The sequence below is a fragment of the Zingiber officinale genome, chromosome 5B (assembly GCF_018446385.1).
Source record: "Zingiber officinale cultivar Zhangliang chromosome 5B, Zo_v1.1, whole genome shotgun sequence".
NCBI classification, from domain to species: domain Eukaryota; kingdom Viridiplantae; phylum Streptophyta; class Magnoliopsida; order Zingiberales; family Zingiberaceae; genus Zingiber; species Zingiber officinale.
The window spans coordinates 18,313,247-18,335,309 of NC_055995.1; the positions used below are offsets into that span (position 1 = coordinate 18,313,247).

The 22,063-nt window shown below is 39.8% G+C and overlaps 1 protein-coding gene across 4 annotated transcripts in view; it reads left to right on the forward strand.

Annotated features, from left to right (window-relative positions):
- Positions 1-21,962, forward strand: part of LOC121984184 (protein EXPORTIN 1A-like) — a 46,224-nt gene extending 24,262 nt beyond the window's left edge. The window contains exons 26-32 of one of the 4 annotated variants that reach the window (XM_042536998.1): positions 19,974-20,040; positions 20,116-20,226; positions 20,373-20,480; positions 20,564-20,701; positions 20,764-20,901; positions 20,983-21,087; positions 21,391-21,962. In XM_042536998.1, coding sequence (XP_042392932.1) covers positions 19,974-20,040; positions 20,116-20,226; positions 20,373-20,480; positions 20,564-20,701; positions 20,764-20,901; positions 20,983-21,087; positions 21,391-21,513 — 790 coding nt within the window. In that variant the 3' untranslated portion in view covers positions 21,514-21,962. Of the gene's footprint in view, positions 1-4,771; positions 4,959-5,043; positions 5,226-14,872; positions 14,995-19,973; positions 20,041-20,115; positions 20,227-20,372; positions 20,481-20,563; positions 20,702-20,763; positions 20,902-20,982; positions 21,088-21,390 lie in introns of those variants that run through there. The other 3 variants (XR_006112811.1, XR_006112812.1, XM_042536999.1) reach the window with 3 other exon arrangements.
- Positions 21,963-22,063: the final 101 nt, after the last annotated feature.

Sequence of the window (22,063 nt, forward strand, 5' to 3'; positions counted from 1 at the left end):
TGATCACTTTTTTACCACTTATTGTTCTTCATCCCACCTCTTTTTTCAGTTGTACTGTAGATGGTCAATATTGGACATCATCGGCTTGTACTAGTGCATAATGTATACAGATCAGTAACTAAATTACATAATGGAAAACTATCCTCCAAATCCTGCTGGATTTGGGATTATGTTTTCCTTGTTATTTTCAAGGAAATTGCGTACTTTTCCTAGCTCTTCTTATCTTCCAGTGTCCTGTCTTGTTGAATTTCTTAACGGAATAAAACAGATATTGTTGCATTTGAGGTGGCAAGAAACCTTCATTGCCACCTCTGTTTTGGCATCTCTATGTACCACATCTGCTAACCACCACTACCCACCCTTCAGTGTGGGGCTTCTTGAGTAATAAAAATAAGGAGAAAGATGATGAAACTCACAGATAATATTTACTTGCTTTAGAAATTGGATTACAAGGTTACCCGAGTAGAGCTCAAGTGATGCTTGAATGCTCTGCAAGGTCTCCTGCTTCCTTATAGAAGGATAGTAGGCATGCCGGGTGCTCATAGGGTCCCATCGTGACATGGCTTGTCTGTCCTTAGATAAGCGGGAATTTTTCTTTACAGCTCGTTTGGTCCTGTGTAGGACCTTATCCTTAGTACATAAGATTAAGAAGGTATCCCCTTTACAACACACTTAGGATAAGGGGAATCCTTTTTTACAACACGCTTAAATAAAGTAAGCAAATCGTGGTGGGTTGCGTCGTCCTTTTGATTCTTTCATGGGTCCACCACTTTCGCAAAGTCACAGACGGAAAGTGTTCATCCGGTTAACGGCGTTCTGAAGTGAGTGAGTAGTTATTGTAAGTTGCTCATCTATTTGCTTGGTAACGAGGTACCAATCTGACCACCAGTTATCCTTTGAACTCCTCCGCAAGCACTCCTGCTTTTTCAGGAAGTGTAGCAGCCTGAGCTGCTGGAGGGCGTTAGTAGCCTGGATGGCTGCGCTCTGTTGTAAATTAGGATGGTCTTTAAAGACTCTGAGCTTCCCTTTACCTTCTTTAGGTTTTTCTATAGGATCCAAAGATAGATTTTTTTAGTCTACCAAGAAGGTCTTTTGGTATTGCGGCAGTTGAGGGATCGCCTTTTCTAGTGTGTTCTAGGATAGTTTTGAGATCTTCTTGTATATCTCTAACACCTCCGGCTATCTGAACAAGGAGCTGGATTTGTGTATTGCCTTGCTTGATTAAGGCCGAGTTTCCAGAAGCGGGACCCTGGAAATCGCTTGGTCTATCAAAACCAATAGCAGGTGATTCTATTTGTTCGGTGGCCTTAACAGCTTCTTTGTAGGAATTCGTCCCTTTTGTAATGGAGTAATTGTCATTCATGAAATTGTCCACCTTTCCAGCTTGTGCAACAACGCTTCTATCCTGTGGATTTTCTTGTCAAATCCTTTGGCTTTTTTGTTTGCTTCCTCTTCGAGTAGCTTTGGTTGGGCATTTATCTCTGCTATCAGCTCCCTGAGTTCCTGTTTTGTTAAAGGTTTATTCTCTGTATAAACAAGGGTTAAATTACTCAAAGCAATTTTTAGTTCTTGGACTTCCTTTTCAAGGTCCTGGCACCGTTCGAGTAATTGTTTGAAGTTCTTCAGATGGACTTTGGAGGATAAACAAGTTCTGTCGTAAACTATCGCTAGGTTATTAGCTAGTTGATTTGTGTGACTGGTGGTAGAGGTAAGGTCAAGGTATTCAAGGTTGGATGTTCGAGAATTATCATATCAATTTTGAATTACTTTTTCCCAGATCTCAGACATAGATTTCAAACATAACTAGAGGTTGCTAGGGCAGGGCAGTTCCTTGCTAGGCTTTGCTCATACAAGTGTGTCCTTGGATTTACTTACGGCCTTCTTGCCTTAACGATCAAGTAAGGACCTGTTCTTTTGCTTAGCCTAATTTGCATATTACCAACAATCCTATCAAGCCAAGAATTATGTAAGTAAGAAATTGACATAATAACTTCCTACAATCCTTCCTTTTATACCCTAACCTGAAGGATTTATGCTAGAATCATCTTTGAAACCAACTCTAATACCAAAATAGTGGGGTAAAAATAAGGAGAAAGATGATGAAACTCACCGATAATATTACTTGCTTTAGAAACTGGATTACAAGGTTACCCGAGTAGAGCTCAAGTGATGCTTGAATGCTCTGCAAGGGCTCCTGCTTCCTTACTTATAGAAGGATAGTAGGCATGCCGGGTGCTCATAGGGTCCCATCGTGACATGGCTTGTCTGTCGTTAGATAAGCGGGAATCTTTCTTTACAGCTCGTTTGGTCCTATAGGACCTTATCCTTAGTACATAAGATTACGAGGGAATCCCCTTTACAACACACTTAGGATAAGGGGAATCCTTTTTACAGCATGCTTAAATAAAGTAGCCAAATCGTGGTGGGTTGCGTCATCCTTTTGATTCCTTCATGAGTCCACCACTTCCGCAAAGTCATAGATGGAAAGAGTTCATCTGGTTAACGATGTCCTGAAGTGAGTGAGCAGTTGTTGTAAGTTGCTCATCTATTTGTTTGGTAACGGGGTATCAATCTGACCACCAGTTATCCTTTGAACTTCTCCGCAAGCACTCTTGCTTTTTCAGGGTGTAGCAGCCTGAGCTGCTGGAGGGCATTAGTAGCCTGGATGGCTGCCCTCTGTTGTTTTGTCCAGCGTGATTGGATGCTGTCGGTGCAAGGATTGTAGTTGCAGTTGATATTGCTTAGTAAGGTAGAGAGGGCTTGAGTCATTTCTGTTTGTGCCTTTGGGTGAGGATGCTCCTTGAGCTCTTATAAAGTTGGTGCCACGAGTTCCAGTTTGCTGAGGGCTTCTTCCGGTCATTCTGTAACAAGATAATTAATTAGACGGGATAAAGCATCTGCCAATTGATTATCTTTCCCATCTATATGTTCGAAAGAAATAGAAATCCCAATGTTGGTTATGTAATCAGTAAAAGCAACCTATCTAACACGAGATGGTTTGTTGCTGGCTGATTTTTCAAAGAATCTTATGATGGCTTGGCAATCTGTTCTAATAATCAGCTCACTCCTGTCCAGAAAATAAATTTTTAATGCCTCTAGTGAATTCATAACTGCATGGAGTTCAGTATCAATTGTTGATTTTGGGGGGTTGAACTTGCTACTAGCGTATGCACAAATTTTTTCTGTAGTTCTTGGATCATGTTTTTCTTTCTTCCATTTGCAGATCCCTTCCCATCCGTCCATACAACCATCTACTTCAAGGATTATGAAACATTATTCTGGGGGAATTTCTAAGTCTGGTAACTTTTGGATCTTTTCTTTGATCAGCCTAATTAGAGCCCAATCCTGCTTATTGAGTCTTTTATCTCCTTGTGGGCTTGTTTTTGCATATAGCGGGCTGAGTAGCTTCCTCATGTTCGGAATATAATTTTGGGCATAATTGAGAAGCCCTAACCATGATCTCATTCCTTTAGTTGTCTTCAGATCTTTATCTTTGAAATCCGTAACTTTAGTAATAATATGAGGTTAGAGCCTAATCTTGCATTTTCGTATAATAGCTTCGAGAAATTTAATTTATGTGACAGCAATCTTCATTTTTGTAGAGCTTAATACTAGCCCATTATCTTTTTATATTTCCAGCATTTTTTGCAAGTGCTTCGCATGTTGTCTTTCGTCTTGGGAGAAGACTAGTATGTCATCAATGTAAACTGCAATAAATTCCTCGGTTCCTTTGAAGCAGTTATCCATCTTTCTTTGGAAAACAGCGAAAGCGTTCTTTAATCCAAATGACATCATTAGCCATTCATACAATTCCTCTAGAACCCTAAATGTTGCCCATTCGATTGTCCGGATGCATTGTGACCTAGTGGAATCCACATTTGAGGTCAAATTTAGAAAATACACAGCTATTACTGACCTTTCTCAATATAGTGTTGATCCCAGGAAGACTGTATTGGTCTTTGTGTGTCAGGTCGTTCAGGCGTTTGTAGTTAAAGATCATCCTTTCTTTTCCTTTAGACTCTTTCCCTGTTTTAGGGTCAACAGTAGTTCCTGATTTTACAATGATGCCTGTTGTGCGATGTCTGCTTTTGCTTGGTCTAACTATTCCAATTTTTAAAAGGGCTTTGATATGTTTGGCAAAGACTTCCTTTTGTTGAATAGTTAGGTGCTTTAATGACCTATCTTTAATTGTAAGGTCGGAGTTTTTGATATCCAACTGGCATACTATTTTATTCTTGACCCAATGCTGTAATGGGTTATTCCCAATATAGTCCTGTTCAAGTAGCTCCTTTAGGAGTGGGCTAAATTGTTCCTTAAATCTTTGCGGGGTTTGCCCCCCTGAAACGTGCACCATTTCTTTTATTTGGATATACTTCTTCTCCAAATTTAACTTTTCTATGGCTGTTGCATTCACAGAAGGTAAAGTATTAATAGTAGTAAGGTTTTTGTAGAAGGTTACTGTGTTTCCTTCGATTCGTAACCTTCCATGCATGACCCTAATAAAATTACATCTAATAATTAGCTGGATGTTGTCTCCAAGCACCATCGGGAAACTATACGTATATGGTATTCTGAAAATATTTTCCCCGATAATCATCCTTCTAGCCTTCATCTTCGCATTGGCTGTTTGCTGGGAATTTATGCCACTGAAGCTTACCACAAATATATTTTGCTCTTGTGCTTCTCAACTCAAGTGGACGATTAACCTAACCCAGATCAACATTTCTATGCATCCCTCTGAATTAAATAATAGAAACCTAATGGATGGCAGGATATCATTAAGTTTCAGTAATTATAAAGCGGCAGCATCAACAAGAGCTATTCAATATAATGCTAGAGATGAAGAAGTGCAAAGCGATGAAGAATCGTTCCATACTCTAGCAATTTTAGTAGAAAAGGCTCTTGGCGTTCTGGTATACGAAGATAACTATGAACCACTATATGATAACCCACCCACAGTAAGTGATGAATATCCCTTTATATTGGTACGAAAATTATCTGTTAATGCAGTTACTCCAGAACGAAAAACTTTTGGTGTTGCAGGATTTGACTTGGTGGCCAGTGAAGCATGCACAATATAGCCCAGAGGGCGAAGCCTGGTGCATACCGGACTAAGCTTGGAAATTCCTTGGGGAACCTATGGCCGTATTGCAACAAGATCAAGCTCAGCATGGAAATTGGGCCTCGACATACGCGCAGGAGTAATTGATTCTGACTATAGAGGTGAAATCCTCCTAATGGTTTTTAATCATACAGACTTTACCTATTAGGTTCACCAAGGGGGTTGTTTTGCGCAAATTATTTTTGGAAAAAATCCTTATGCCAGAATTTTATGAAGTCAACAATCTCACGGCAACTACCAGAAGCAATCAAGGTTTTGGCTTAACTTTCCAAAACCAATCAGTACTCCCATGCGCACAAAAACCCAAGGAATGCACACAAAAACCCAAGGCAATAAAAGGCCGGTGGGATACTTTGGGAGAACCCAGTGGCAAGTATGATTATTATGTTAATCATGCACTTCTCGACCCCCTCCTAGACGTAGAGTTACCCGCTCCATCTTGGGATGATGAGCCACTTGAACCTCAGCACAAGCAGCAAACCCCCTAGATCTTTGCAACGTTGCTACCAAAAGAACGTCATGCTATCTTGATCTTCACACATGCGAAAAGGCATTTTCAGGATAATGTTGAGCATGTAACGCCCGTCCTTCCAGGTAACACTAAGGCCACCCCAGAGGGACGGACGTCACTGAAACATAGACATCAATTATACTAATGCATATGGATTCATGGCAGCAGAAGACATATATAATTAATTTTTTTTTTTCATATCATAATATATACCATATGCATCTAGTTCTCTTAACATGACATGTGAAGTCAAACGTACCAACATAACATGAGTAGGATATCATACTAGCTGAACATTATCATAAGCATAGGTCCAACATTGTTCACATGCATAACTTAGATAATTCAAAAACTTAAATAGATCTATCTACCAACACTTCCACACACATCCTCATTGCCTTTCCTGCTCTGCTCCCCTTAAACAATCCATTCCTTGCCTTTATCTGCAGTACAAGGAAAACGTGTAGCTATAAGCCAAAGGCTTAGCGAGATCCTTGCCTACCCATAAATCCGAAAAACACATAACATAACATGTAGAAACCATAGCATAGCATAACATAGCATGGAGACTCATAACATAGAACATATCTTATCATGTAAAAACCATAACATCTCATAACATAACATGAGGGAAAACAGAACATAATATATCATATCACATAAGGAGCATAACATATCAGAGTATAGCATGTGAGTGTATATCATGATTCATATCACATTCTGTAAGCACATATCATGAAGCCTATCATATCATGCAAACATGTATCATAACTCATACCTATTCATAAGGGTGCATAAACATAATTTCATAAATATGTGCATGTAGATGCAATATGTATATTTTTAAAACATGTATCATGGAATGCACATATGCATCATGCTTCTTTCAAAATATATAGTATACATACTTGAATATCATATCATCATCATGAGAAGGGCCCCGGCTTGTACCACATGTAAACATAAATGCGCGCAATCCCTAGGACAGGGTAGCTAGCCCCGAACCGACTAGGGATCTAGGTCCGTTCATAGTCCGTCGACCTAGGGGCGTACTGAGGAGCCCATCCCTTAACGAGGTTCGTTCATAGTCCGTCGACCCCGGGGCGCTTATGGAGCCCACCATTGGTACAAGTCATACAAAGTAAAATATCATGCATATCATATCTCATCATATCATACATGTCATAATTCTTGTCATATCATGAAGAGAGCTCTTGATCCCCAACTTAAGGGAAGCATCTCTTTACCATAGCATGAAGAGTGCTCTTGATCCCAACTTAAGGGAAGCAACTCTTTTTCATAACATGAAGAGTGCTCTTGGTCCCAACTTAAGGGAAGCAACTCTTTAGGCTTTTCTTCTTACATAAGCCATTCACACATGCATTATATAACATGTTCTTATCATAACATAAAGTATAACATGTTATTTTCTTATCATCAAACTTGGCATATCATCTCATGAACTTAGCATAACATATCATGAACATGGCATATCATATCATGAGTCTAGCATATCATATCATGACCATAGCCTATCATGTCATAAGTCTATCATATCATATCATAAACATGGCACATCTTATCATAAGACATAGAAATGCAACATATCGTAAAGCATATTTTCATCACATCATAAAGCATGAAAGCTTAATCTACTTATATATCAAAGGCTACATATCATGAAAATGCATAAGCATGTTTGGTTAGGTTTAAACTCTTTCCTAACCCAATTAATCCATCTTGGCCGAACCATATCAGTAGGTTTCAACCTCATTTCATTCCATATGAAGCATAGAACTTATCCACATAACATGTAAACTTGATCTAAGCACATACAAGGCATTATACTTCATGAATAAGCATGTTTGAGTTCAAAACTCTAACCTTAACCCATTTATCTCAATTTGGCCGAAACATATCAGTAGGGTTCTTATATCATTTGGTTCCATATGAAGCATAGAACTTATCCACATAACATGTAAACTTGATCTAAGCACATACAAGGCATTATACTTCATGAATAAGCATGTTTGAGTTCAAAACTCTAACCTTAACCCATTTATTTCAATTTGGCCGAAACATATCAGTAGGGTTCTTATATCATTTGGTTCCATATGAAGCATAGAACTTATCCACATAACATGTAAACTTGATCTAAGCACATACAAGTCATTATAATTCATGAATAAGCATGTTTGAGTTCAAAACTCTAACCCTAACCCATTTATTTCAATTTGGCCGAAACATATCAGTAGGGTTTCATATCATTTTATTCCATAAGAAGCATAAGACTTAAACATGTAACATGCACATTTAGTCTAAGTACCTATAGAGCATTGTACAAGTACCTACAAGGCACTATACTTCATGAATAAGCCTATTTGAGTTCAAAATTCTAACCCTAACCCATTTATTTTCATTTGGCCGAAACATATCAGTAGGGTTTCATGTCTTTTTATTCCATAAGAAGCATAAGACTTAAACATGTAACATGCACATTTAATCTAAGTACCTATAGAGCATTGTACAAGTACCTACAAGGCACTATACTTCATGAATAAGCCTATTTGAGTTCAATACTCTAACCCTAACCCATTTATTTTCATTTGGCCGAAACATATCAGTAGGGTTTCATGTCTTTTTATTCCATAAGAAGCATAAAAACCTTGGTTATAAACATGTAAAAATTCATACATCACAAAGAGGTACAACTAGTATGATTTCTATCTAAAATTCTTGACCTAAGGCCTTATAATCAATTTTGGCCGAACCATATAGATATGTATCTCTTTTTTTTTTACAACATGAAGAATGAAGACTTAACTAACAACATGTGAAATTCATATATCATAGAGTAGAAAAATTAAGCATGTGATCAAAGAAAACTTGTTCTAGGTCCTCTCTTCCATCCTTGACCGAAACATGCAATAAGGCTCTAAATTTCTCTTTTTCTTTTTCTATAACATGAAGCATCTCTTATCACTTGTTAACCCTAAGTGACTACCTATTCTTTATCTTGACCACATTCTTGCAAGAAAATTTTTAGAGTTTCGAAAAACATTTTAAACCGAAGCTACTTGTACTGCAGTGAGGGGATACTCACTTCCTTGCGCTTGTTTTCCTTAGAGATTTAACCTTTGTTGTGGATCCTTCCTAAAGAGGGGAAGCTTCCTTGCTCCTTGGTCTCGGCAAGAAGAGGAAATGGTGAAGAAGAGGTCACGGTGGAGGAGGAGGGAGTAGGAAGGTGAATGAGGAAAAATGCCAACTCATTTTAATTTCCTCCTTTTATTCATCATGAGAGGAGGAAGGAAAAATATATTTTTCTTCCTCCTTTCTTTTACTCTCTTCATAATTAAGAGAAAAGTCTAGATACATCCCTTCTTGGTGAGTAAGAAAAGAATATTCTAGAGCATCTCTTCATTAGAGAGGAAGAAGACAACTCTCACTTCTCCTTCTAAGAGAAGAGCCTTTTCTTCTTACATTTAATTATGGTTTCCCTCTCTTTTCTAACAATAATTTCTCTTGGTCTAGTGGTTATCTTATTCAGGCATCTAATGAGAGATCTAGAGTTCAAGTCCTATACCTTATATATTTTTATTTCTATTTTATTTGTTTAAGTGTTCGGCTAGGAGCAAAATTTAACTAAAACATATATATTTTTTTCTTTATTCATGATAAAATATTCTAGAATTTTGCTAAGGACCCTATGGGTGTTACAGAGCAAGACCATGCAGGAGCTACAAGCCCAGGGGCCACTGTACTCCAGACCATGGAAACTACTAAAAACTCTGATACTGATCTTTTTGAGCAAATCCAATACATAGCATCCATTACACTACCATAACAGGAACCTATCCGGGATTCTTCTGACGAAACGACTGAGGAGTAGATTAACACATTTGCAAGCAAAGGTGGTGGGGGCCCATCTCAACTCGTTGCTACTGGATTTGAGATAGATTATCCAAGCCTAAAAAGATTATTAGAGGAAATCCAAGAAGTCTCGAATGATCAACAACAAATTTATTCAACAAGTACAGTAATCTCACCTTCCAGACTTCCTAGGATACTGCTATGGGACCTCCGGGTTATCCTCTGGCAAGAGCACAAGTTGGACCATCAAGGCCTCAACCAATATATGAACAACATCCTGTAAAAATAAAGTTCAAAGGAAGACTGAATAGTGAATTATGGACACTTTCCTCAGCGCAACAGTAAGGAGTTGCTATGTTTATCATCCATGAACAGTTAATCATTTTTGAAGACGCTTTTACAACGTGGGAATCAATAACTAAGAATCATGTGTCTAGCCAAGTTTTCACAGACACGAGAGACAAAATCGAATATATTGAAAATCTATTGGGAGAAATTAAAAAAATTATATGGATCCAATGGAGAATGAGTTACCTCACTGAATATGAAGCCCTCATAAATACTGGTGATGGTTGAGAAGGAACCCAGAATATCTTGTCCCAAATGAGAAGGGTATTCTCTTCTGAAAACCCAGCTCAAGGATCTACAAATGTCCAAGACGCAGCATATAGAGATTTTGAGAAACTATCCTGCGACAATGTTAAACATATCATCCAGTATATTAATGATTATATGCGGTTGGCAGCAAAGACAAGAAGATTATTCGCTGGACCAGAACTCTCAGAGAAATTCTAGTTCAAGATGCCTGGAGATTTGGGAAATAAGATAAAAGCAGCATTTGATGAAAAATACCCAGGTCTCACAGTCGGCGTATTCTCTAGAGTATTGTTTGCATACAAATTTCTAGAACAAGAATGCAAGGACGCCACATTCAAAAGAGCTCTAAAAAATCTTTCTTTTTGTAGCCAGATTCCCATACCAGGCTACTATAAAGGTCAAAACCAGAAGTACGGTATACGACGCTCCAAAACCTACAAAGGGAAGCCACACGAATCACATGCAAGAATTGAAAAGCGTAAGCACTTAGTCAGAAACAAAAAGTGTAAGTGCTACTTATGTGGCCAGGAGAGGCATTTTGTCAGAGACTTAATGAGCAAAGAAACATTAAGAGAGTTGCTATCTTTGAGCAACTTGATCTCCCAGATTACTGTGATATACTAGCGATGCCATCTTTAGTATCTCTAAGGGAGAGGATGACACCGAAGACCTACATTTAAATTCTATCTATATGCTAGGACAGAATACACTGTCCAATATGCCTTATCACAGCCTGCAATTTGTGTGGACCCTATTATTTTAACAAGCATGTACCAGTTGCTCCAACTCAGCCAGCTCCTTTCTCTCCAAAAAATCTAATACAGGAACAACGCTACTATATTGTTTGGTGTGAAGGGAAAATTGAGTGAATAAAAAAAGAGGCAGCTTATTATAAAGCGCAATATGAAGAACTCCTATTGGAAAAGGAATTAGGAAGGGATTTTCATAATTTGGGAAGAGTAGAAGAGGAAGAGGAAGAAGAAGAGGCGGCCAATATGCTTCTCGAGGAAATTACTAGCAAAGTAACAGCTACACAAGAAATATGTGGCCCCAGGCTTACTAAAAATATGCTCTATAATTTGATCGTAGAAATGGAAATTCCTGATATTCCAAGGTTCTCTCTAAAGACAATTCTTGATACAGGCACTACAACATGCTTTGTGTTGATAAAAAATCTGTGCCACTAGAAGCACTAGAGCAAAATACATTTGTGGAAAGCTTCAGTGGCATAAATTCCCGGCAAACAGTCAATATGAAGATGAAGGCTGGAAGGATGATTATCGGGGAAAACATTTTCAGAATACCATATATGTATAGTTTCCCGATGGTGCTTGGAGACAACATCTAACTAATTATTGGATGTAATTTTATTAGAGCCATGCATGGAGGGTTACGAATCGAAGGAAACACGGTAACCTTCTACAAAAACCTTACTATTATTAATACTTTACCTTCTGTGAATGCAGCAGCCATAGAAGAGTTAAATTTGGAGGAGTATATCAAAATAAAAGAAATGGTGCACATTTTAGGGGGACAAACCCTGCAAAGCTTCAAGGAATAATTTAGCCCAATCCTAAAGGAGCTGCGCGAACAGGGTTATTTTGGGGAAAATCCATTACAACATTGTGCCAAGAATAAAATAGTTTGCCAGTTGGATATCAAAAATCCCGACCTTACAATTGAAGATAGGCCATTAAAGCACCTGACTCCTCGGCAAAAGGAAGCCTTTGCCAAACATGTCAAAGCCGTTTTAGAAATTGGAATAATTAGATCAAGCAAAAGCAGACATCGCACAATAGCCATCATTGTAAAATCAGGAACTACTGTTTATCCTAAAACAGACAAGGAGATTAAAGGAAAAGAAAGGATGGTCTTTAACTACAAACGCCTGAACGACTTGACACACAAAGACCAATACAGTCTTCCTGGGATCAACACTATATTGAGAAAGGTCAGTAATAGCTATGTATTTTCTAAATTTGACCTCAAAAGTGGATTCCACTAGGTCGCAATGCCTCCGGACAATCGAATGGGCGACATTTAGGGTTCTAGAGGAATTGTATGAATGACTAATGATGCCATTTGGATTAACGCTTTCGCTGTTTTCCAAAGAAAGATGGATAACTGCTTCAAATGAACCGAGGAATTTATTGCGGTTTACATTGATGACATACTAGTCTTCTCCCAAGACGAAATACAACATGCGAAGCACTTGCAAAAAATGTTGGAAATATACAAAGATAATGGGCTAGTATTAAGCTCTACAAAAATGAAATTGCCCTCACATAAATTGAATTTCTCGGAGCTATTATAGGAAAATGCAAGATTTGGCTCTAACCTCATATTATTATTAAAGTTGCGGATTTCAAAGATGAGGATATGAAGACAACTAAAGGAATGAGATCATGGTTAGAGCTTCTCAATTATGCCTAAAATTATATTCCGAACCTGGGGAAGCTACTCAGCTCGCTATATGCAAAAACAAGCCCACAAGGAGATAAAAGACTCTGTTAGAATAATTATAGGGGTATTTTTGTCTTTTGCTGTATATCTTCTTTTCTATATAAAGACCTAACTCGTGGTTCCCAATACACGAGAATTTAGGTTTTACTTTGTTCATGGTATCAGAGCCAAGTTAAAACCCTAATTCCTTTCCTCAACCCTGCGCCGTCTTTCCTCTACCCGCGCCGTCTTTCTTCCCAGCGATTTTCATTCGCCCGACGTAGCGCGGTAGAAGAAGACTCGCCGCCTCTCCCTCGCGATTTTCATCCGCCCGACGCAGCGCGGTAGAAGAAGACTCGCCGCCTCCCTCGCGATTTTCATCCGCTCCTTCCGAGGAACAGTCGCGGCCGCAGAAGAAGACTCGCCGCCTCCTCTTTGAGCTCGCGCCTCCTCTTCCACTCGCGTTCTGATCCCTCGAGAGGAGCACGAACCCCTGTTTTTCCACCTTCGCTCGACGCCGCGCTGCCTCAGCCCAAGACCGCCTCCGCCGATTCCTTCCGAGGAACAGTCGCGGCCGCAGAAGAAGACTCGCCGCCTCCTCTCTGAGCTCGCGCCTCCTCTTCCACTCGCGTTCTGATCCCTCGCGGGAGAGGAGCACGAACCCCTCGCCCAGGACGAGGAGGCGCTCGTCATCCCTAGCAGCCACCGAATCAGGCCAGGCCTTGACTGGACTCTTGTTTCAGCCCTTCGAGGAAATCAAGGAGGAGCTCTCTCTGCTGCCGACCCATCTGGATGTGCCGGCCTGTCTCCCCTGCGCCCAGGTTCTCCTTTCGTGCTCCTAGAATAACAAGGAGAGTATTTGCAGAAAATATCTCAGCATTTTGGTTTTCTGCAATTTGCTTATAAATTGGTCGAAGAAGCAAGCGTCCACCAGCAATTATAGCAGTAATAGCAACTATTTCTTTTACAGCAGCCAACCCAAGAGCCTCTGCTATTGCTCTGTCACCAGCAGCCAACATCACCTCTGCCCCTGCTCTGTCACCAGCAGCCAACAAGCCCGACGCTAGAAGAAGCAATCTCTTTCAGCAGAAGCAAGCTCAGCTTATCTATTCATGGCCACATCTGGCGCCCCAAAGCCAGATATTTCAATCTTTACCAACCATATTACTGCACCCCTTTCTTCCGAGCAGTTGGATGGTAAAAATTATATCTCCTGGGCATCTCACATTGAACTTTGGCTTGTTGGACAGGGGTATGAGACACATCTCACTCAAACTGAAGAAGATGTTCAAGACGCCGATCGTCCTCTGTGGAAGAAGGTTGACGCTCAGTTGTGTTGTATTATCCGAGCCACCATCCATCCATCTCTCAGGGATGTCTTTCGTACTCACAAAACCTGCAAAGCTGTTTGAACACAGGCTCAACAACTCTTTACAAACACCTCTCGGTGACTCTATCAAGTTTGTGAAGATCTCATGACCATCCTCAGTGTCCATCAAATTAAGGATTTAATGTCAACTTACCTGGGTTTGATCTCTAGCCTTCTTTGTGACTTCAATGAACTGCAACCACTTGTGGCTAATCTTCTTAAAGAGCTTGAAAATCGGAAGAAATTTTTTATGTCCCTGGCTTTATATGGTCTACCCACATATTATTCTCATGTTCATGATCAAATCCTGGACAACCCGAAGCTACCATGGACAATACCTGAGCGACTCTCCTCTTGCCCCGACCAAGATCTTGACGATGCCTCATTCCATTCCTGTTGACTCGTCAGCTTTGGTTTCTCGATACAACAACAGACCTTCGCCCACCGCCTGGGCCACACGATTGATAAGTGTTGGGGTCTGCATGGTCGACCTCCTTACGCTGCTCAGATCGTTCAGAGTTCTGTTGCTTCTTCAGCTTCCACTTCACAGTTACCACCTGATTCGACTCCAACACCTTCCTATACTGACTTTCTGAAATGGTTTGAGGATCGTCAGGCTTCTTGTTCCACTGCTACCATTGCACATGCTGGTACTTCCTTTGCTGTCATATCTCGTTCTTCGGGTCCTTGGGTTCTTGATTCTGGGGCCACCGATCATATCACTGGTAATAAATCCCTATTTTCCTCTCTCACTACTTCTGGTACTCTACCAATGGTCATCATGGCCAATGGTTCTCAAACTCAATCCCTGGGTATTGGTATTGTTCATCCTTCTTCATCTCTTTCCATTCATAAGTTTCTTTATGTTCCCGGCGCTCCATTTAATTTATTGTCAATAAGTCAACTTACTCGATCTCTTGATTGTGTCATTTCTTTTACTAACACATCTGTTTCCTTACAGGACCGGAGTACGGGGAGGATGATTGGCTTCGGATGTGAATCCCATGGCCTATATCGACTTCAACGACCTTCTTTTGTTGGTTCGGCGACGACATCTCCACTACTTATTCATGCTCAGTTGGGACATCCAGGCTTTCATAAATTGAAACAGTTACATCCTAGTCTTTCTCACTTAGAGTCTTTATCTTGTGAGTCATGTCAATTAGGTAAGCATGTTCGTAGTTCTTTTTCTCCTCGCATTGAGAGTCGGGCTATGTCTCCTTTTGCTTTGGTTCATTCTGATGTTTGGGATCCGAGTCGTGTTTCTTCTACAATGGGGTCAAGGTATTTTGTTACTTTTATAGACGATTTTTCCCGTTGTACATGGTTATATCTGATGAAGGATCGTTTAGAATTTTTTTCTATTTTTGAATCCTTCTTCCTTGAAATAAAAACTCAATTTGGTACTTCCCTTCGAATTTTGCAAATTGATAATGCACGCAAATATTTGTCTACTCAGTTTCGTAGCTTCTTGACATCTCATGGTGTGTTGCATCGCACGTCTTGCCCTCATACCCCTCAACAGAATGGGGTTGCAGAACGCAAGAATCGTCATCTTCTTGAGACCACTCGAACTCTTCTTCTCCATTCTCATGTCCCTCATCAGTTTTGGGGTGATGCCGTACTTACTGCGTGTTATCTCATCAATCGCATGCCTTCCACCACTCTCCAGGGTAAAATACCTCATGAGGTACTTTATCCGCATCAGTCCCTTCATCCTCTACCACCTCGGGTCTTTGGTTCTATATATTTTGCTCATGCTCTTGATCCCGACATTGACAAACTCTCTCCCCGGTCTCATAAGTGTGTGTTCCTTGGGTACCCACGGTCTCAGAAAGGGTACAAATGTTATTCCCCTACTCTTCGTCGGTACTTCATCTCTGCTGATGTCACGTTCTTTGAGTCGGTTTCTTTTTTTGGTCCTTCCACTTCACAGGCTGAGGTTTCTCCCTCTCCACCTGCACCAGTAACTATCTTTTGTCCTCCGGAGGCGCCTCTATCATCTCCAGCCTCGTCTCCTCTTTTGCAGGTTTATCAACGTCGTCCTCGTTCTGCTTTGCCGCCGACTAACACTGACACTGCCGTGGGCACATCTTTGGAGCCAAGTCCTTCGTCGTTTCCTCCGGTCCCATCTCCTGCCTCTGATGTTCCTATTGCACTTCGAAAGGGTATACGTTCTACTCGTAATCCTTCACCTCACTATATTTCTTTAAGCTATCATCGTCTTTCACCATCCTATTATTATTGTCTGTCTTCCTTGTCTGTTTCTCTTCCAAAGACTGCAGGTGATGCCTTTGCCCATCCAGGATGGAAACAGGCTATGCTTGATGAAATGAGTGCCTTACAGAGCAGTGGGACTTGGGACCTCGTTCCTCTACCTCCTGGGAAGTCAGTGGTTGGTTGTCGATGGGTGTTTGCGGTGAAAGTTGGTGTAGACGGCACGGTTGATTGACTTAAGGCTCGTCTTGTCGCTAAAGGCTCTACTCAGGTGTTTGGATTGGATTATGGAGATACTTTTTCTCCTGTTGCCAAGATGTCCTCTGTGCGTCTTTTTCTGTCTATTGCTGCAATTCGCCATTGGCCCCTTCATCAGTTGGACATCAAAAATGCATTCTTACATGGTGACCTACTCGAAGAAGTCTACATGGAGCAACCTCCGTGTTTTGTTGCTCAGGGGGAGTCTTCTGGTCTTGTATGTCGTTTGCGGAAATCTTTATATGGTCTCAAACAGTCACCCAGAGCATGGTTCAGTAGATTTAGTACCGTAATTCAACAGTTTGGCATGACTCGAAGCGAAGCTGATCATTCTGTCTTTTATCGTCACTCATCGTGGTTGCATCTATGTAGTGGTTTATGTTGATGATATCGTCATCACTAGTAATGATCATCTTGGGATTTCACAAGTAAAACAACACCTTTTTAAACATTTCCAGACAAAGGATCTCGGCAAACTCAAATATTTTCTAGGGATAGAAGTGGCACAGTCTAAAGATTAGGATCATTATATCCCAAAGGAAGTATGCAATGGATATTCTGGAAGAAACAGGAATGCTAAATTCAAAGACAGTCGACAATCCCATGGATCCTAATGTCAAGCTCCTACCAAATCAGAGGGAGCCTCTTTCAGGCGATTGGTAGGGAAACTAAGCTACCTTACTGTCACTCGTCCGGATATCTCATTTGCAGTAAGTGTAGCAAGTCAGTTTCTTAGCTCTCCATGCAAAGAACATTGGGATGCCGTGACTCGCATTGTTCGATATATCAGGGGTGCACCAGGAAAGGGTCTTCTATATGAAGACAAAGGACATACTCAAGTCGAGGGGTATTCTGATGCAGATTGGGCAGGATCTCCCTCTGATAGGAGATCCACTTCTGGATTTTGTATATTTGTCGGAGGTAACCTTGTTTCTTGGAAAAGTAAAAAACAGAATGTTGTGGTAAGATCCAGTGCAGAGGCAGAATATCGAGAAGTGGAGAAGTGCACAAACTTATATGGTTAAAACAGTTGCTTCAGGAACTAAGGTTTGGAGAGGTTACACAAATGTCACTCATATGTGATAACCAGGCCGCTATGCATATTGCTTCAAATCCAGTCTTTCATGAGAGAACAAAGCATATTGAAGTTGACTGTCACTTTGTCAGAGAGAAAGTCATATGAGAAATATCTACTAGTTTTGTCAACTCAAATGATCAGCTAGCAGATATATTTATTAAGTCACTTAGAGGTCCCCGGATTGATTACATATGTAACAAGCTTGGTATATATGATCTATATTCTCAAGCTTGAGGGGGAGTGTTAGAATAATTATAGGGGTATTTTTGTCTTTTGGTGCATATCTTCTTTTCTATATAAAGACCTAACTCGTGGTTCCCAATACACGAGAATTTAGGTTTTACTTTGTTCAGACTCAATAAGCAAGATTGGATGCTAATTAGGCTGATCAAAGAAAAGATCCAAAAGTTACCCGACTTAGAAATTCTCCCAGAACAATGTTTCATAATCCTTGAAGTAGATGGCTGTATGAACGGATGGGAAGGGATCTGTAAGTTGAAGAAAGAAAAGCATGATCCAAGAACTACAGAAAAAATTTATGCATATGCTAGTGGCAAGTTCAACCCCAAAATCAACAATTAATACAGAACTCCATGCAATTATGAATTCATTAGAGGCATTAAAAATTTATTTTCTGGACAGGAGTGAGTTGATTATTAGAACAGATTGCCAAGCCATCATAAGTTTCTTTGAAAAATCAGCCAACAACAAACCATCTCGTGTTATATGGGTTGCTTTTACTGATTACATAACTGACATTGGGGTTTCTATTTCTTTCGAACATTTAGATGGGAAAGATAAGTAGATGCTTTATCCCGTCTAATTAATTATCTTGTTACAGAATGGCCGGAAGAAGCCCTCAGCAAATTGGAACTTGTGGCACCAGCTCTACAAGAGCTCAAGGAGCATCCCCACCCAAAGGCACAGACACAAATGACTCAAGCCCTCTCTACTTTACTGAGCAATATCAACAGTAACTACAATCCTTGCACCGAGAGTATCCAATCACGTTGGAGAAAGCAGAACAAATCGACCAACACCTCCATAATTTACAACAGAGGGCAGCCATCCAGGCTACTAACGCCCTCTAGCAGCTCAGGCTGCTACACTCCTTGAAAAAGCAGAAGTGCTTGTGGAGGAGTTCAAAGGATAACTGGTGGTTAGATTGGTATCCCGTTACCAAGCAAATAGACGAGCAACTTACAACAACTGCTCACTCACTTCAGGACGTTGTTAACCGGATGAACTCTTTCCGTATCTGACTTTGCGGAAGTGGTGAACCCATGAAGGAATCAAAAGGACGACGCAACCCACCACGATTTGCCTACTTTGTTTAAGCGTGCTGTAAAAAGGATTCCCCTTATCCTAAGTGTGCTTTAAATGGGATTCCCTCTTACCTTATATACTAAGAATAAAGTCCTACAGGACCAAACGAGCTGTAAAGAAAGATTCCTGCTTATCTAAGGACAGACAGGCCATGTGACGATGGGGCCCTATGAGCATCCGGCATGTCTACTATCCTTCTATAAGTAAGGAAGCAGGAGACTACTGTTTTGGAAGAAACAAAAATAGGTTGAATTTGATTTTGACCACCATACCTAACGTTTTTTGCAAATGTTAATCTGCGATGCTGATTTTCAAGATTTCTAACCTGTACCCACCCTTCATTGTGGGGCTTCTTAGTATACACTACTACTGTTTTGGAAGAAACAAAAATAGGTTGAATTTGATTTTGACCACCATACCTAACCTTTTTTGCAAATGTTATTCTGCGATGCTGATTTTCAAGATTTCTAACCACTACCCACCCTTCATTGTGGGGCTTCTTAGTATACACTACTACTGTTTTGGAAGAAACTAAAATAGGTTGAATTTGATTTTGACCACCATACCCCTAACCTTTTTCTATAACTTCCAGAAAATGTTAATCTGCCATGCTGATTTTCAAGATTTCTTTTAGTTTGCACCACAATCTAAAATCTTCAACACGACTGATTAAAAAGCTGGCTGGCCCACCACGTCATAGTCAAACTCCTACTACACAATGCTGACTGTTAGCTTGACAGAATCTGACTTTACAGGGGTAAAGTAAAAGGAAACATGAAAATCTTTGGGTGAAAAAGGTGTTGGGATAAAATTTCCCACGAAGATGTTTTGTCAGCATCAGCTTATAAAATCTACGCCTTTTACTACTTCAAGTAAAAAATATTTCTTGCATAATCTCAGGCACCATGGTGTACATGTTGCCATGGTCTCTATGTTTATATCAGACACGTATCCTTCTATCTCTTATGCTTTCAACTCTAATAGATTTGACTCATCCAACTATAGAACTTATTATTTACTTTTGAGCATGGGGTGGTTGTTCACCTAGATTAGCCTGCCCTTTTGTGATTTATATTGATGCTGCCTTGTGTTAAAATTTATTGGCCTGTAAGCCCAATCACAAATTTATTTGAGCAGTTACTATCTGATTTTGTACCTTCTCATTTGAATTGGTTTCTTTCAGGTATAAAATTGTGATGATGGAGTATGTACCCCGCATATTTGAAGCTGTATTCCAGTGCACTCTTGAGGTGCATATATGCACTTAAAATGTATGTCATGATTATGAGATTTCCTCTCTTCTGTGACATCTCCTTGTGTTGCAGATGATCACCAAGAATTTTGAGGACTATCCAGAGCATCGTCTTAAGTTCTTCTCTTTGTTATGTGCGATCGGTACCCATTGTTTTCAAGCTTTAATTCAACTATCAAGTCAGGTAAGCCATGATTTTTATTTGTTTATCTAACTACTTAGTGCAGTGAATATGCGCTAACATATACATATACCTTTGTTCTGAGTGTTTCTGTTTTGTGTCAAATATTGCTTATCTTATGTTTTATAATTGCTTTTGTTTCGTCTTAGCAATTGAAACTCGTGATGGATTCAATCATTTGGGCTTTTCGCCATACCGAGAGGAATATTGCTGAGACTGGCCTTAATCTTCTGTTGGAGTTACTGAAAAACTTTCAGGTAAGTAGATTTTTCCAGATCAGGTCATCTTATGATTTGGGTAGGATATATATTAACAATTTAATGTTCTTGTATACTGACAGGTTTCAGAGTTCTGTAACCAATTCTATAGAACATATTTTTTGACAATCGAGCAGGAGATCTTTGCTGTCTTGACAGATACATTCCACAAACCAGGCTTCAAGCTACATGTTTTAGTGCTTCAACATTTGTTTTGCTTGGTAAAAAGAAATTGCTTTCTTATTAGCCCTTGTCTTTAAAATTTAACTTGGTTAAATTTCAGGTTGACTCTGGCGCATTAACCGAGCCACTATGGGATTCTTCTACAGTTCCATATCCATACCCAAACAATACAATGTTTTTTCGAGATTACACCATAAAACTACTGGGATCATCATTTCCAAATATGTCAGTTGCTGAGGTAGAGATAAGAGTTCTTTTCATCTCTTTATTCTCCACCTTTTGTTTACTTCTACAGGATGTGTTTTTTGTTCTTGCCCAGATAACTACTTTTGTTGGTGGATTATTTGAGTCAAAAAATGATCCTCCAAACTTCAAGAATCATATTCGAGACTTTCTTGTCCAATCAAAAGAATTCTCTGCTCAGGTATTTTTTTTGCCTATTTGTTTAAATTTGTAGTTGCTTTATCTTGATGGCCCAATTAGTTAGTTTGATGTATAAGATGATAGAGGTCTCTTCCTATTCTATACCTGAATAGCCCTTGCGAACTTAACATTTGCCAAAAGATTATTGTAATTTGGTCAGAAATAAGTAATTTTTTAAAGAGTTAAACTTTAAACTTATGCAAAAACGTAGGTATGTACAATCAATCATGTCCATATACGCGTTGAAGCAAACTGTATGAAAATGTCTGCACGTCACTCCATTTTTTTTATCTTGTTTCCACAGGATAACAAAGATCTTTATGCAGAGGAGGCTGCAGTACTGAGAGAACAGGAACGCCAGAGAATGTTGTCCGTTCCTGGGCTCATTGCCCCAAACGAGCGTCAGGACGAGATGTTGGATTCATAGTATCTCATATGACTTTTCAATTCTAATTTCATAGTTATTATCAATTTTCCAACTCTCAACGAATGCCTCACACTACTTGGCTAATTCTCTGCTGGTGGTGATCGGAGGATGCCCATTTCTAATTTGACGTCCCTTTTTGCCGATTTATTTGTATGGGAAAGTAGAAGAAACTCTAGTTAGCCATATAGAGTTTCTTGGACTGGTGATATTTTCTGGCTCGCTCCAATATCTGGTTGAGCCGTAGCTTCTCGGTAGAATGTATTTTACTAATGTAGGGCTAGCATGGTGTGTAGCATACCTCAGCTTAATGTATTTAAGTATTAGGGGATTTGATGTTTTCATCCCAAGTTTTTTTGCATAGAAGAATCATTTGCCTAAAATCTCTTATGGTTATCCCAAACAATGTCATGTGAATTACATTGTTGCAGCTGGATCTTCAATTTTTTTAATTACAGAGTTTAAATAATTAACAAGATGAGTAATTCTGTAGAGCGTAGCGCACAGGTTAGCAGGTGACCTATTTGTGCTAACCCACTTTGATCTTGTTTGG